Consider the following 16,416-nt stretch of genomic DNA (forward strand, 5'->3'; position numbering starts at 1 on the left):
GGCACCATCTCTGCCTATGGGCTCATGTCCCAGCAGCTTTGGGAACATAAATGCCAGCAAGCCAACAGAATGTCAATTCACTGGACCTCAAAAACTCTGCTTTTTCCTCCTCATATTCGCTGGGTGCACATCCTTCTCCTCCAAGTGTCTGGGGCCCTGGCCCTCTTTTCTAGCCCCGGGAATGAGCTTTTGGTCCCTCCCAGTCATCGCCGGGTGCCTGCTGGGCCCTTGGAACGCAGTCAGGGCCCTTGGAAGCGCAGCGGTGCTCGGGTCACCTGCTCTCCTAAATACGCAACGTCCAAGGCCAGCTGCCGTCGGATCTTGTCATCATCGCTCATGCCGCCGCCACTGAGCCCAGCCGGGCTGGCAGGAGTGGTTCTCCTGGCTTGTTTGAGCCTCTTCAGGCTCTCCTCCATCTTCCGCACAGAGTTCAGGACATCCGACACAGTCTCATAGTACCTTGAACATAAGACACAGCGGTCAAAGAGACGTAGTACCAAACACACCCACGAGCTTTGTGGACCAAAAAAGGGATTTTTTTAGTTAAAAATTCAATTCCAATAAAAGATCAGCCATAGTCAATATTGTTTAAGACTGAAAGAAAAACAGGGTCTCGACTCTCTAGCATTGTATTCCCTCAGAATTTAAGAACTATGTATATGAATTTTGTTTAAAATGTCCGTCCTGAGCACTAAGAGAAATCACAGGCCAAAGTCTTTCCTATATCAAGGCTGAACAGCAGCTCATTTCCCAAATGTAATTAGCAAATTCATTTACAATCAGTTCTAGGAACAGCTCATCATTTTTAAAGAGTAACAGTATTTCAAAAATTTTAAATAAAACTAATTGCCTTCAAAATGATTTCCAAATTATAAATGAGCTATATTTAAAAATTTTATTTACAAGCTGGTTACCTGGCATTTAGAATACATTTGCCAACAGAAACCGCATTATAACTCGTTGCTGTGTTCTAAATTAACTCACAAATGCTGCTTAATTCATAAGCAGTAGAAACAAAATATTATTGCAAAATTAATAATTAAAATTCAACAACAAAATCAAATAATATATTTTGATGTAACTCAATGCTGGATTCGGGGAAAATAGTTGGTTGAATTAGAACTGAAGAGACATTCAACCAGACTGAAGACCTCTAGTCTCATTAGCTTGAGGCTTTGACAGCAACCCTGTAAGAGTTACAATCACACCCCACAAGGAACATGTTTGCTTCCTTGATTACCCTGGTCTCCCCAGTGCAAGTCTGCTGACTGTCGGCATGACCGGAGCCATTATGGAAAAAGGAAACAGGACCTGAAAGGAGAAGTGTGCCTAGACCTGCAGAACATCCCTACATGGAGTGACATTAAGGACATCAAAGGCAGCGCGCTCAGGGGCCTGTGGGATATGCCTGGGTCCCCAGAGGTATGTGAGCTGTGGGAGGCAGGGCTGGCGTGGCTGCAGGCCAGGCAGAGCCTTGGCTGGGGTGGAGTGAGCACAGATGGGAAGAGACTGGGTGCCCACATCCAGCCTCGTCCAGTGACGAGGCTACCGACAACCACTTGTGATGACCCCAGTGACCTCTGACTTAGGACTTTTCTAAGAAGGTCCAGAACAGTCTACTTGTAAGTGACTTACTTATGCGTGCTCTCAGAGAGGGTGGCTTCTAACCATTGCCGAATCGTGGCTTGCTTGAGCTTGTCCTTGTGCCTGCTCTGAAGCTGGTACAATGGCTTCAGAGCGCTGTCCACGTAAGAGGAGGCTGTCACGGGCACCTCCTGGGTAATGGTGGTAGAGGTTAAAGATGAACAGAAAAAGAGAAAGTAAGTTACTCCAACCTCATGTTCAAAAGGACATTACTAAGGTACCAGTTGAGACACGTTCAAGTGTTGTCTACAGAAAGACCCTGGAGACCAAGAGGGAGCCACCGAGGACGATGCCCGGAGCTGACCGGACTCAGGTTCCCTAACCTTGTGTTCACACAAATCACCTGGCCACTTTGTTAATTCTAGGTCTGATTTTGTGTGTGCGTACTGGGCAGGAGGTGAGCGGGGCCAAGTTTTGAGACCATGCATTTATGACCAGCTCCGACCAGTGACCATTTGCTGCTGCTTAACAGACCAGCTCTTAAGAAGTGAGGATCCAGTTTGCTTACTTTGGTCTCTTTATCTGTACATCAGGGCACTGGCACTCACTTCATATGACGAAAGTCAGTAGAAAGCGTTTAGCACACTGACCCACGAGGCGAGCCCTTGGTAAATATAACAACACCCTGCTGATGACAAAGGGAAAGCTGGTAGATTCCTAAAGGAAAAGTAATGAATTTGGCAAACTAAAATAGGTCTGTCTCCCCACTTCAGACCAGAACATCAGGAGATTAGATACTCTTGCTGATGTTCCCAGAGGTGGAAATTCTGCTGTATGTCCTAGATTTTAAAAGGAAAAGGAGAATAGCCACAGAGATGAGCTCATCTCGTCTCAGGACGCAGCCCAGCTGCCCCCTGCATCCAGAGCAGGAGCTGGATGGGAGAAGTAGCAGCAATAGCAGACCAGGCCCCGCACTGGGTGTGCGTGTGGAAACTCCAGGATATTCCAAAACAGCACAATGCTGTGGGACATTTTCACAGCTCCTGGGAATAACTTTAGTTGTAAACTAAAATCCAACTTTACAACCAGGAGAAAAGAAAATTAGAAGCAAAATAAGAACTAGCAAGAATAGAATGAATATAAACACTTGAAAATGAGAGTTCAAGAGAAAAACTAAAACACTGCTAAAAACAAATTCCCCAATTCCTATCCTATAAAGTGAAGACAAAGGAGAATTTGACTTTGAATACCAGTATAAGCTCAATTTTTCACTTTATAAATACCTTTAATATCTTTTAATGTAACGCTTTTATACCATATCCAGTAAAAGACAGAAGCAGATACTTCCAATGGCAATATAAAAGAAATAAGGTAAATTCAGATCTTCTCAAATATAGACTATGAAGACCAAAAGAAGGGCAGGACTTAAAATGTTTTATTAAAATGCTTTCTTTGAAAATACTATTTTCCCTCAAGGCCCAAAGTCCACACTGCCTAAGTCCAGCTACCTAAATTATGTCTGTGCCCAGGCCCTGGCCATCTTCTCATAATTGAATGAGATGGAGTCTCCCCTGGAGAACCTACTTCTGTTCTCGCTTAACCATTTCTTCCCTCTCTGGCCTTCCTGATACATACTTCCCCACCTCAGAATTCTTGTCAATGAGTGCACTGACCTTATTGGTTCTTCGGTACAGCCTGGGGACCTCCAGGGCACTTTTCAGGTGACTAAAGCAAGACTCACTTAAGTCCTGGGTGATTTTCTCACTCAAGGCGGGTACACAGGCAGACAAAGACAGCTGGGAGTCCTCCAGGGCTGCTGCGGAGATGGAAAGATGTGTTTTATCACTCTATTCAGGCCCAGGCCTAAAGAGAGTATACAATAAACCAAATCAAATCATTAGAATTAAAATATTTCATTCAGAGAAGTTAAAAATCACAGAACAGAATACAGAAACAACCAAGGATTTACAACTAGAGAAAACTGATAATTAAATATATCCTAGTCTCCAAAATTCTATTAAGTTATTTCTTATTCAAAGATTTGCTGAATCTAAAGACTCATTTTTACCTGAGATGGAGGAAAAATTCTTAAAGCCCATCACTTCAAGTTTTGGCTTGATTGTTTCTAAGAGTTCTGGAAGCTGAAATAAATATGCACTTTATATATTCAGTTACTTTTTATTAGTCAAAGGAGGAGGCAATTCTCTATGCACCTACAGCTCCAGAATGTTATTAATTAATGATAAAACTAAACTCGGAACTTTCAATAACTTTCATTGGAAGAAAACAAAATTCTTAATTAATGCTTTCACTAGAAAATAATTCAACGACAAGGAAAATCATATTTTCATGGCTATTAACGCTATTCTGTAGCTTCCCTCAATACCAAAAAAACCTTATGATAAAGACCATGTTTTTGCTCAACACATACAGTATTTGTCCAAGCGCCACAAAACACTTAAACCTGTAAAAAGCAGAAATAAGTATCACAGCACTTAAACACATTCTGTTCTTAAACAAAGTTCTGTTAATGGTAAAAGCAAGAACATGAAACCTATGTGGAGGAAATAGGAAGACGTTTTAATCATTCAGCACTTTTAAAGTATAAGTACTGGGTAAGCAGACTAGAAATAATTGGAATCCAACCCATTAAAGACCATGGCTCCACAGAGTAAGCTGAGCTAATGAGGGCCTGGCTTGCTCCTGGCCTGTGGCGTCACTGCTCAGGGGAAGCCAGGGCTCCAGGCAGGCATGCTGTAGACAGGCTGCTACCCAAGGAGGAGAGCATGCCCGTCAGGGGTGGAGGCAACACGGGCAGGGAAGTAAATGGATGCTCTCTCTCAGGGGCCCTGGGCCCACAAGTCTAAACCCCATGAGGCCAGACAGTGAGAACACTGAACCCCCCACTTAGAATCCTCTGCAACACAGGCTTACCTGCTCCTGAAGCCTGTGCAGGTCTGTGACCACATAGACAAGTTGAGTGCTGGAAACGGAGACGATGGGCTTTGTTTCAGAAGGGCCACTTGCTTGGTCTTCGCAATTTCCTTGGGTGATAGAAAGATCTTTGCTGCCAGTTACCAAAGGCTTTTTAACATCCTTAGCACTTTCATTAGAGATGGGCCTGAGTAAAAGCTGAAAAAGGATTTCAGTGATAAAATGTTTCCACCTGCAAGATACATGAGCATGTAACTCAACACAAAAGTATTAAGTGAAAGTAACTCGTGAAAGGACACCGCGTCCCGCCTCTCCAGGCAGGTGTGAAAGCAGGGGCAGGACACACTTGGCCCCGTGTGCACCCCTCCTTGACTTACGTGACAGTCAGAAATCAAGCAAGAGGTCCCGAAACTCAAGGGAGATTAAGATCTGGAACCTCGAAGGTTTTAAAAAGTAAACAATTCACTGTATTTACTTGATAAATTATCATCATAAGGGTAAAAAATAAAAGTCTCAACCTCAATCATGCTTCAAATAATACAAATGGCATAATGTTCTCTGCATAATGGATTGCTACAAGGGAAAAAACCTAAGAGAAGAGCACTTGCATCGAGAAAAGAATGGAATATTCTAGGTGTAAGAATAATCACTGGCTGGCATCTTGCTGGGGGTGATGAAGCAAGCCCAGGCCTCACAGAATCATATCAAGTCCACGGTGTCCCAGGAACTGCACGATCTCCGTGAACAGCTGCACAGGGCAGGGGCTCTACTGAGATCGGATGGAGCACCATTATCTGCTGGGCACCTTCGTTATCAGTTTGCTGGGCAAGAAATCTCTTTACTCCTCACAACAAGCACATGTAGAAGCTGTTTTCCTATTTTACAGACGAAGAATCTGAGATTCAGCCAATTTCCCTAAGACCGTGAAATTAAAGAGCAGCAGGGCCGAGGTCTGAGTTTGACTTGAAGCCTGTGCTTTTTCCACTGAAACACTCTCCTCCAGTTGACAGAGTGCTTTCGTGTCCGTGGATGATGGCTTCTCCATGTCATCTTTCCTAAACTTCTGCTCATGCTCTCTTATACTCATCACCTTGCACTGGCCGGGGTGTGTGTCTGTCCCTGAGCTGTCTGTGCAGGCATCTCTAAGACCTGGAACAGACCAGGTGGGGCCGGGTGCTCAGCACTGGACCACAGGAATGTTCCTGTGACTTTATGCACAAAAACTAACCAATCATCATGGGCATGTGAATACCTAATACATCCAAGCTGAAAAGGGTTTCTGAAACGAAGGGAAGGTTAATCAGTTTTACAACCTTCTAATCTCAGCCATTTGGTGTTTTTAAATTTCCAAATATTAAGGAAAAAATATGCATATTTTTATCATCTTCATTAAAACGATCATCTCTGTTTTATGGTGCCTCTGTATTGGAGGCACCATACAAAGATTCTGGTTTTCCTCAAGGAAAATAAGGTCAATGCGGTGCTTTTCAAAAAGACGAAGCAATGAATATGTGATGACTGATGCCCCTAAAGGTCACATAAACAAGAGTGAAAAGGATGGAAACTTGGGAATTTGGACTATAGCCCTTGCATCAACCTCTCATGACCACGTGGGCTTTAAAAATCTTGGCACGTTTCCTTAACCTATCTTTAATTCATTTCAGTCTTGATTAGGGATGAGCACCAGCCAGCCCTCACCTCCTTGACAAATATGGAGTACCGCGCCAGAATCTGCAGCGTCAGTCTCCACAGACGATGCGCCAGCAGCGGCAAGAACATCTTGTCAGACCAGCACCTCTGAAGGCTGCTCCACGTCCTATGAGAAGCCAAAAGGCGATACGGGCTCCCAGCTAGAGGTAAAAACGCACAGTTAAGGAGTCGCAGCAGAAGGGCTAACAGCTAAAATCTTCAGCGGAGAAGCCAAGAGTGAAGCCAGTGACCTTCTGAAGAATCCTATGAGGTCAGAAAGAGTTGGGGAGGTGGCGTGCACAGCCAGGACGCCGTAAGGCGGGCACGCTACTAGGAGGTGGCGTGCACAGCCAGGACGCCGTAAGGCGGGCACGCTACTAGGAGGTGGCGTGCACAGCCAGGACGCCGTAAGGTGGGCACGCTACTAGGAGGTGGCGTGCACAGCCAGGATGCCGTAAGGCGGGCACGCTACTAGGAGGTGGCGTGCACAGCCAGGACGCCGTAAGGCGGGCACGCCACTACACCTCTCGTGTAATGCTGTTTGCTAATCTTACATGACTCCTTCTCCCAGGCATTCGATACACATTAAACATATACAACAATCAGAAATAGTCGGTTAACAGGCACTCTATAATAAACTGGCAAATGCGAACTGGAGTGGCAGTCACTTGCAAGGGTTTAATCTTTGGTTTTGGACTTGTCCTGTCTTCTCTTCCACTCCTGAATACGCTATTTAAACATAGGAAGTCAATTACACATGGCTACTTTTCCAAAGACAGCTGAAAATAAACTTTTGAGGCTAAAGGAGCTCAGTTTAGATGGAACTTGGCTGCACGAAAGGGAGCACAGTGGAGTGGAGCTTTGTGGCTACAGGAACAGCCACCTAGGTGGGCAGTCAGCAGGGACGCCTAAAGCATGCCTGATGCAAACGTGTCTGGAACGTGTAGGCTGAGCCCAGTCCCTGCCCCCTGTCCCAGGACTGGCCCAAGGGCTCTGGAGGCCTGAGGCAGCAGTCCGGGCTGAGTCATCCTCTGGAGGGAAGGGTCATTCTGATCCTTTACCTTAGCTTGAGAGGGAAGTGGAGGGTGGCCACATGGCTACAAGAAAGGCTGTCACTTAAGCACAGCAGGGGTTATATCCCCTTGACACATTATATTCAGAAACGAAAATATGGTCTCCTTCCCATGTTCTTAAAGCATCCTTTACATCGTCTCTATACAGCCGGAAGCTCTATAAACCTTTTTTAAAAAAGAAGTTAAACTATATCTTCAGGGTCTAACTTACTTCCCTGCTGGCTCTGATGGTATATAACCTGCATGCAATGCAGGAGACCTGGGTTTGACCTCTGGGTCAGGAATGGCTGCCCACTCCGGTAATCTTGCTTGGCGAATGTCAGGGACAGAGGAGCCTGGCAGGCTGCAATCCGTGGGGTTGCAAAGAGTCGGACATGGCTGAGCGAGTAACACTACTGGAGGACAGCAGAAGTTCAGAGCGCTCCCGGGCGCTCCGGCCGCCAAGAAGACCTGGTGAGTGGGATCAACCCGCTTAACCACCGCCTGCGTCACTGTGAGGGCGTTACCTGGTGCGTCTTCCAGGACGTCTGTGAGTGCTGCTTCTAAGGATCCCGCTATTTCTCTAAATCTGAGAGAAAAACAAGAGTGTAAACTGCTGTTTTCTCTGCTTCAGGTGCCTCTCCCCCAACCTGCCCCCACCCCAGGCAATAGGACCCTTCTCCTGCTTGCTCGTAGGGCCAGTGCCTCAGAGATGCCCCAGCAGCCCTGATGCCTGGCCTCCACAGACTTTTCTTCTTACTGAGCAGGAAATAAACTTATCTGAATGACTTGACCAGGAAGCCATTTCTGGCAAGTCCCACCACCTACAATCAGGTAATCACTTCTGGGCCATAAGACTGGATTTTCCAGTCCTCTTACCTCCACACTATCAGAAGAAAGTAAATGTCCCTCAAACTAAGAAATGGAGAAGCTATATTCTGTATCTTCGTTTGCAGCTTGAGACATATCACTGAAAATAGGCAGTTAAACTAGAACAAGTCTCTGCCTGGTGCTCATCAAATATCTGCTACCCGCATGCCCACCCTGAGGCTCAGGATCTGCTTTCTCGATGGGTTTTCTGTTTTCTCTGCTGGCTATTTGCCATTGCATACCATCTTCTCACAGACTTCTGTTTTAACATCTGATGTGGACACATTTTTATGACTGTGAAATGAAACTGTGTGTGCATTTATTTCCTTAATTAGCTGCCTATGTAGCATCCTCCTTCCCACCTGTATAACCAACGCTTCCATGCTCATACTTTCTTTACCATGCATTCTTCTGTCACCCCCTAGTTCCCTTGCTACCAATAAATTCTGAACATACTTAACATCAATTTACCTAATCGATGATCTTGGTTTTTTCGATAGTACTTATATGCTTTTTAAAAGCAGTTCTGAAACTGATCCTCAGGAAACTGGAGAGTAGACGCAGCAGCACTTCACACAAAGAGCAGCAGCCCTGCCCTCAAAGGCACGAGCGGCTGAGAGCAGAGGGCTTTGGGTCACCCTGACCGCTGGAGCTAGCCGCCCCACACGGAGGGAAGAACTCAGCAACTGCCCCGCGAAGCCTGCAAAAGGCGAGTTTCTCCAAGCAGCAGGCAGAGGCACAGAGGGAACAAGTGACAGAAGCGAAGTGGAGGAAGAGAAGAGAGCATTGGAGACCGCAAAGGAGGCGGTGCTCCTGAGCACAATGAGGGGGAGAGGGCAGGGGCTGCCCTGCAGTGGAGAGAGGCCAGCTCTGCATTAGGCTCAGATCCCTCATCCCACCTTTTGCCCAAATCATTTAATACATAAAACACAGGAAGTAAGCTTCAACACGGAAAAGGCCTGACACTAACGCAGCATTGTTCAGAACGCGGAAAGCCAGAGGCAACCTTCACAGCCCCAAGGAAGGGAGGTTTCTGTAAGATGCGGCACAGTTCCTACTGAATGCAGCGTGAAGAGAGGTCAGCTTGAAGTTCTGTGGCCATCAGAGGAACAGGTATAATTCAGTGTAAGTAAAGACACAGGATAAAACTATTTGTATGCTACAACAATCTGAAAATCACACAAACGAGAAAGTGCAAGAAACAAATGCAGCAGACCCCTAAATTAATGCCTTTTACACAGATGTGCAGGTTACGAGTGACCAGGTGTGAGATCCTTAAAACTAAACTGTCCGTGTCGTGCGGCCCAGTCGCCCCCTCGCCCTGCCCTCCAGGAGCCCAGCACCAGCCCCTCAAGTAGCTTTGCTGGCCAGTAACTTCCAGGATTGAAATGTTAGGTTGTACTTCTTAGAAAATAAACAAAGTGAGATGTTACTTTGGTGAAATTTGAAAAGTTATGCTAACTTTTCACATGTATATGGGATGCCATTCTACTTTTGATAGAGGATTTGTAAGAAAGGCAACCCCAAGTACAAACACTCCTAAACTTTTACATTTGGGTATGGGGATGATCTGGAGACACACACCCCCTTCCCCACGCATGGCTCTACTGATGCATGGACACAACTTGAGGAGGGTGGAGGGGAAGGAAGGCACGTTAGTGCCACACAGACTCCAAGCTGTGAAGGAGCTACACCCTGTGAAGCATGTGCTGAATGGAGCAGACAGAGAGCACAGGTGACCATCCTGGGAGCATGGAACATTCTAGCAAGAGTTCAGTCAAAAAAGACGTAACGCTGCCTGTAGCATTTAAGGGGCTAACACCCAGCTTCCAGGCAGCCACTGACTTACTACCATTTGAGGCTGTTGGGGGCCGATGTGCATTTAATCTCTTTCTATGAAAACTAATTCCTAACCCTGCTTTCCAAAACTCCTGTAAGAACAAATGAAGTGCTGGCACAACAGGGCACCAGAGACAGAAGGGGTGCCCGTGTGCTCACAGAATGGTGGTGGCGGGAGGCGTGCCTTCTTTCCTGAAGATGATGGGGATGTAGGCAGAGGGTCAGACCTGGGACTGTCTGATTGCTACTGAGAGTGCAGTATTAGTACTGATACTCCTTCCTAGAAATCTTTTGAAACATCACCACCCTACTGGCGTTTAGGCTTACTTTAAATGACCCTGAAGTGAATCAGACAGCAATACAGCTTTGACACTAGCCATGTCTGCAGAACATTCTGTTATCCCAGAGAATAAATAACCCAACCACTGACAAAAATCAACAGAATGGTGTTCTATAAAGTATTACTTGAATTTCTTTTTAAGTGGAAAGAGCAAATGCACTGAAAACAGGTTCCACACTTCGTATCTCAAACGTAACTTTTTAAATTTCATAAATTTTGAATAAAACTATTTACACAGAAAAGTTAAGCAATTCCTTTGAATGCTTATGGCTAAACTCTGGTGAAGATTAAAAATGTCTTTCATGGGACTGGCTGAGTTTCAGCATAGTTTAAGACTCAATTACCAGCTTTGAGAGAACCTGTGATGAGAGGAGAATGGGCTGAGGCCAGGCTGTGCTACCCTGCAGGGCCCACGACTCCGGAAGGCAGAATGACGTGACAGGGCAAGATCACCAAGTTGGGGGTATGGGGCCTGGGAAAACGACTAGATAAGAGGCATGTGGAGGCAGTAAACAGGAGTACAGGCTGTGATGGGTATTAGATATCTAAAGCAATCTAACCCAAAACGTAGACTACAGGACACACGGAAAGTTTAAATATCATTTCTCTACTGCACTCTTACACTATAGAATGATGCTTCACCATTCTAAATTTTTCTCACAAACCAAAAGGGCTTCTTGCCCTGGCTACATCTTGATCAGCACCTAACGGTTACTTCCCATGCAGTCCATGAGTATCTCAGACAAACAAATCCTTAATTTCTTACCTACATGATAATATAACCTTGAAAAATTAAGTATAAAGCTCAGTATTGTATGTAAAAGAGCACCATACTAACAGTCTGACAGCTTTGATTTCATCATCAAAAGATGATTATATAGATTCTCAATCATGGCAAGTAATTACAAGTCAAGGTATTTAATATTTTTCCCCCTCTGTAATTATTCCTCAGAACTCCAGGGAAGGACGGCATTATAATTAATGAAAGCATCCAGCAATTCAAACAAAAAGCTTCCGAGTCTTTAAGAACCATTCTAACTAACGGAGGAACTTAGTGTGACCTCATTCAAGAGAGTCTGCAAAAACGGCCATGTTACCAGCTATTTTTCTAGGGGAACATACATTGTTAAGAATTTATCCTAAATTGCCCCAAACTGTCTACAGGACCACTTACTGACACTGGTGATATCATTATGCTATCCGGAAGGAAAGTGTCACCATTTTCCAGAACACTCACCACGATTATAAAGGAAGCCAAAATAATAACTACAATTCTTATAAATTGTAACTACAATTCTTATAAATTGATGGATGGAATCAGCTACAAACAATATTCAAGAAAGAATACTTTTCCTGATTCCCTCTGAGGATAAAAATGTTACAGATGTGCAAAACTACAGATGAAGGATAGGTCTGCTATTTGAAGCAAGTGATGAACGAGGAAAATGGAGAGGAAGAGCTGCTGGGTGACCCTCTTCGTGGCGAATGGAGACATAGCACCTGGGAATGGAGCTGGGCCTGGCCTCGCTCCCTGGAGTCCAGCGTTCTCAGCGTGCTAATGACAGAAGAGTAGAGCTTAATCCTTCTGTCGTATAAGCCAGAACTTGGGCAATCATGATACTTCCTGCGCCTTTCTGCTTTAAGTTGTTTCCCGAGGAATAATATGATGATCTCCAGGAAGGGGCTGTGAGATGGAGTTCAGTCCATCTGAACTGGTGTTCACATTCTATTTCAGAAGGGTGGAGGTGATGGGAATAAATTACTGACCTTATTTGAAAATAAACAGGCAAGTTCCACTTATTATTGAAGCTGTGATAGGCAGGATGTGCTCTTAATCTTTTTACACTGGCCTGTGATCCACATTGCCGTTCAAATGTTCTTACAAAATCCATACTTATGGTATATTTCTAAAATAAGAACAAACAGGTGGAATTTTCATTTTAAGTAAACTAACCAGAATCGGGATTATATACTGAAAAATGGAAATCAAGATAAAGATCAATACACAGAATCATAGGTTTAAAGATCTCATTAGGACCTTGCAGGATCTTCCTTTGAAGATCCCCACACTGAGCAATGCCCAAAGTGGTTCTATGACTTGTTCAAGGTCTTGGGTGGCGAGCCCATCGAGACGCCCAGGTATTCCAAGGCCAGTGGTCTTCAAGTGACAGTGCTCGCTCATCTCCCAGGGCCCCAACTGCCCAGGAGCCACAAGAGACCATGGATTAGGTGGGACAATTTCAATGCCTTTCGAGAAGAAGTAGAAACTTTAAAAAAAGGAAAGAGAGGGGGGAAGAAAAGGAAAGAAATTACTCAAACCATGTGAGTAATTACATCATTTTTATAGATGGGACAGCATGAAGACTGACAAGGGGAATCCAGCAACACCACTAAGAGCAGCAGGTAACACTTACTTAACATGTATCATCTGGACACAGTGCTTACAATTGTATTGTTTAATTTAACCCAGAAAACTACACCACTAGGTTAACTGCTTTTATTATCATCTCCTATAGAGATAACACTTCCTCTTCTGCTCAGGCTCAGAGGGAATTTACTCAGAAACAAAGCAAGGAAATAGAGGAACCAGAAGCCCTGTCAGTCAGCAGTGCAAAACTGTAGCCGCAACATCCTTTGGCAAGGGCTCTAAATCCCCAGGCTCTAGGGAGAACACTGCAGGATTTCCCATGTACTTCTCACTTAAGAGAAGCTCTATTCTGGGTCACCAAACCAATCACCTAAATATGATGTCTGTGGTTACATGGGAACTGTAGTACAGTAAACACTACTATAGTGTTAAATTCCTTTCAGCTGGTTTTGAGCTGCTGCTGCTGCTAAGTCGCGTCAGCCGTGTCCGACTCTGTGCGACCCCATAGACGGCAGCCCACCAGGCTCCCCCGTCCCTGGGATTCTCCAGGCAAGAACACTGGAGTGGGTTGCCACTTCCTTCCCCAGTGCATGAAAGTGAAAAGTGAAAGTGAAGTCGCTCAGTCGTGTCTGACTCTTAGCTACACTTACTGAATTCCCTAAGTGTGGTCTAGATGTGAGGAGCTGAGACAAAGAAAAATATTACTCATCCCCTTTGGGAAAAACTACACCCTTGCATATAATGGATGTTAAAGGCATGCAAAAATACTTCTCTCTTCTCAAAAGCATGTCCCATTAACACTGAAAACTGAAAGCATTTCTTGCAAGAAATGTAACCACGAACATTAAGTATTGGTTTAGAATTCTAAAGGCAACATTTCATCAGAAAGCTTCACTTCTGAGCTGAAAAATCTCGAGCCTAACATGATCAATATGATTCTCTAAAGAGGGATGTAAAGGGTCTAAATTGCTAATGCTTAAGACCATTACTTCATTCTGCTTATGGTATCTATTTTTAAAAGCCCTACTTTATTTATTTATAAAGGTCTATTTTATAAAGTCACAAAACTCAGTGTCACACAACTTGTTGAAAATCATATTACTTAATTATATGGTTCAACACACTGTAACAAGGGCCAAGAGAACAGATAAGTGGTATTTCTGGGATAATAAAGTTCCAAATTTGGTTTCTTACCTGTTGTGAAGTTATTAGGCCCAGGCTCACCACACTCAACTTCTGCCTCTCTACACTTTAAAAATTAGTAAGCAAAGCAACCAAGCACAATTAGAAAAAGAGGCAAATAGAGCTTCTAGAAATGAAAATAATGATAAATTTGAAACAGGTGAAAAGGAATTTTAGACACAACTGAAGAAGGGATTCTTGAACTAGAAGAAAAGTCTCAAGAAATTACCCAGAATGTAGCACAAAGAGATGAAAAATAAAAAAGTAAATTCAGGAAACATGAAAGATAAAGTGAGGATAATTAATCAAGAGTTCTAAAAGCAAATGATAAAGGAATGAGACAGAAGCACAATTGAGTTAATGAATAAAAATGATATAGAAACGATTTAAAAAACCACCAATCCTCAGATTCAGAAAACCCAACAAATCTTAAATTCAGCAAATAAAAAGAAGTCCACGCTAGATATATCATAATGAAACAGCACACCAGTCACTGGGGAAATTTTAACAGGAGCCAGGGGAAAAAGCCATCTTAACTCCCAAGAAACAACAGCAACTACTCCTTTCAAGTGACCAAGTTCAAAGTGCAGAGAATTCTACTTCCAGCAAAACTACCTTTCAAACATAAAAGGTATAACGTTATTTTCAAACAAATATTAACTGAGGGTTTATCATAAAAAAGTGAAATTTATTATCAACAGAAATTCGTAACAGATGAATTTCAGGAGGAAGGAAAATGATCCAAGAGAAAAGGTGTAACATCCAAGAAGGAACAATAAGCAAAGGAAATGATAAACATGTGGAATAATTTTGAGAGGAGGATGATGGCCACGTTAAAGCAATAAAAATAATGCCCAACTTGGGGGCATAAAAATATTAAAACAGAAATAAGACCCTGATATATACTATGGAAGGGCATGGTTGGCATCTAAGATCCTGTGCTGTTTGGGAGGCTGAAGAACACCAGTAACTTTAAATTCTGTTAAGTAACCACTAAGGTTACTTAATACACAAATAAATAGAGGGCAGAACTTCCAAATTAGTAGAGGGGTAAAAGAGAATAAATGAGAAAAACAAATTTCCCAAAGTGCAAAATACAAAGAAGGTGGAAAAGAAAAAAAAAAAAAGAAGAGGAAAGGAAAAGAAGGAAGAAAAATGGGACAAATAGGAAGAAATAAAAAAACCGCAAATATATCAATCACTACAATCATTGTAAATTTAATAAATTACCTAATTATAAGACAAAGATTGTCACACTGAATAAAAGAATAAAAAAACAAAAATCAAAATCCAGAGCAGGAAGAGGAGAGGCACCAAGAGGCTGAGCAACAGGGAACTGAGCAGGAGAGCGCGGCAGACTCAGGCCACTTGGCCTAGAGTCTTCATTCTTCTCCAGGACACTGCATAACATCTTTAAAAGCGGAAAGTTAACATATGGGTTTACTTTTGATCTATCAACCACGAAGTCCTTTAAATAAAAAACATGATTTTTTTTTTAAAAAAGAAATATGAAGGCCTCCTAATCTTTCAGATTACAGAGGAAATTTTTATACTACGTTAATAATTATAATATTAATTATATAAATCTCTACAGTTGTTTTTGATGAAAATCAAGTTTGTAGAACTCTGCTATATCACTTTGAAGGAAAACAAGAAGTAGTAATTGGATATAATATATACTGACCCTAATATATACTACAATCCAATTACTACTTCTTGTTTTCCTTCGAAGTGATATAGCAGAGTTCTACAAACTTGATTTTTCATCGAAAACAACTGTAGAGATTTGTTTTCAATGGTCCTTAAGATCTTTTTTAAAATTTAGATAAAAAACATCCATATCTAGTCATAATTGCTTCTCGACTGAATTCTACCTTACATTCTAAAAAATATTCTTAGTCCCCCAAATATCAGAGACTATGACTTGAATAAAACAATGTGTGTATTTTTAAGGTAAATGCTGGCTCCGCAACTCAGATTGTGATTTTCAATAAACCTCAGAACCAAGACTATGCGAAAAAGACATGATTATCTTAACACCGTCAAGAGTCCAGACAACAGAGGGGAAGGTACCTGGTGAAATGCATCAGGATCCCCAGGATTAAACAGCGACGGTAATTTTTCTTCTAATCCTCGTACTATTTCTGGCCAGACAGAATTCACCAAAAAATCATAGCCGGGAACAGTATTGCCCTTTTCACTGTAAGATAAGAGAAAAATTTCAGTCAAATACAGCAGAAACATATACTTACAAAAAGCAAAATTCCATTGTGGTGTTTTATTAAAATAAAAGCTCCTCAGCCTAAAATTTACTTCAATCTTTTAAAAACAACTATATTTGTCAATTATTTTGTTTTTAGGCCCAAACTTCTATCTCACTCCTGATCTCATTCTCACCTAGAACCTGATACATCCCCTGTGTCCTGACTCCTACAATTATCACAGAGCAGACAGCTGGGGTCAAGGATAAAGGAAAACTGTGCGGACTTGCCCTGGCGCAGTCTTCTCCCCTAAAATGGGCTGCCATGTTTATACACTACCCTGAAAAAGCAGCAATC

At 43.0% G+C, this 16,416-nt stretch overlaps 1 protein-coding gene across 2 annotated transcripts in view; it reads right to left on the bottom strand.

The window, feature by feature from the left end:
• Positions 1-16,416, bottom strand: part of COG2 (component of oligomeric golgi complex 2) — a 42,524-nt gene that overhangs the window by 2,145 nt on the left and 23,963 nt on the right. The window contains exons 9-17 of one of the 2 annotated variants that reach the window (XM_070364468.1): positions 15,932-16,058; positions 12,076-12,215; positions 7,787-7,848; positions 6,217-6,368; positions 4,519-4,716; positions 3,653-3,725; positions 3,258-3,397; positions 1,636-1,775; positions 276-459 (exon numbers count right to left, since the gene is read on the bottom strand). In XM_070364468.1, coding sequence (XP_070220569.1) covers positions 276-459; positions 1,636-1,775; positions 3,258-3,397; positions 3,653-3,725; positions 4,519-4,716; positions 6,217-6,368; positions 7,787-7,848; positions 12,076-12,215; positions 15,932-16,058 — 1,216 coding nt within the window. Of the gene's footprint in view, positions 1-275; positions 460-1,635; positions 1,776-3,257; positions 3,401-3,652; positions 3,726-4,518; positions 4,717-6,216; positions 6,369-7,786; positions 7,849-12,075; positions 12,216-15,931; positions 16,059-16,416 lie in introns of both variants that reach the window. The other variant, XM_070364467.1, reaches the window with a different exon arrangement.

The sequence above is a fragment of the Bos mutus genome, chromosome 28, assembly GCF_027580195.1.
Source record: "Bos mutus isolate GX-2022 chromosome 28, NWIPB_WYAK_1.1, whole genome shotgun sequence".
NCBI classification, from domain to species: Eukaryota; Metazoa; Chordata; class Mammalia; order Artiodactyla; family Bovidae; genus Bos; species Bos mutus.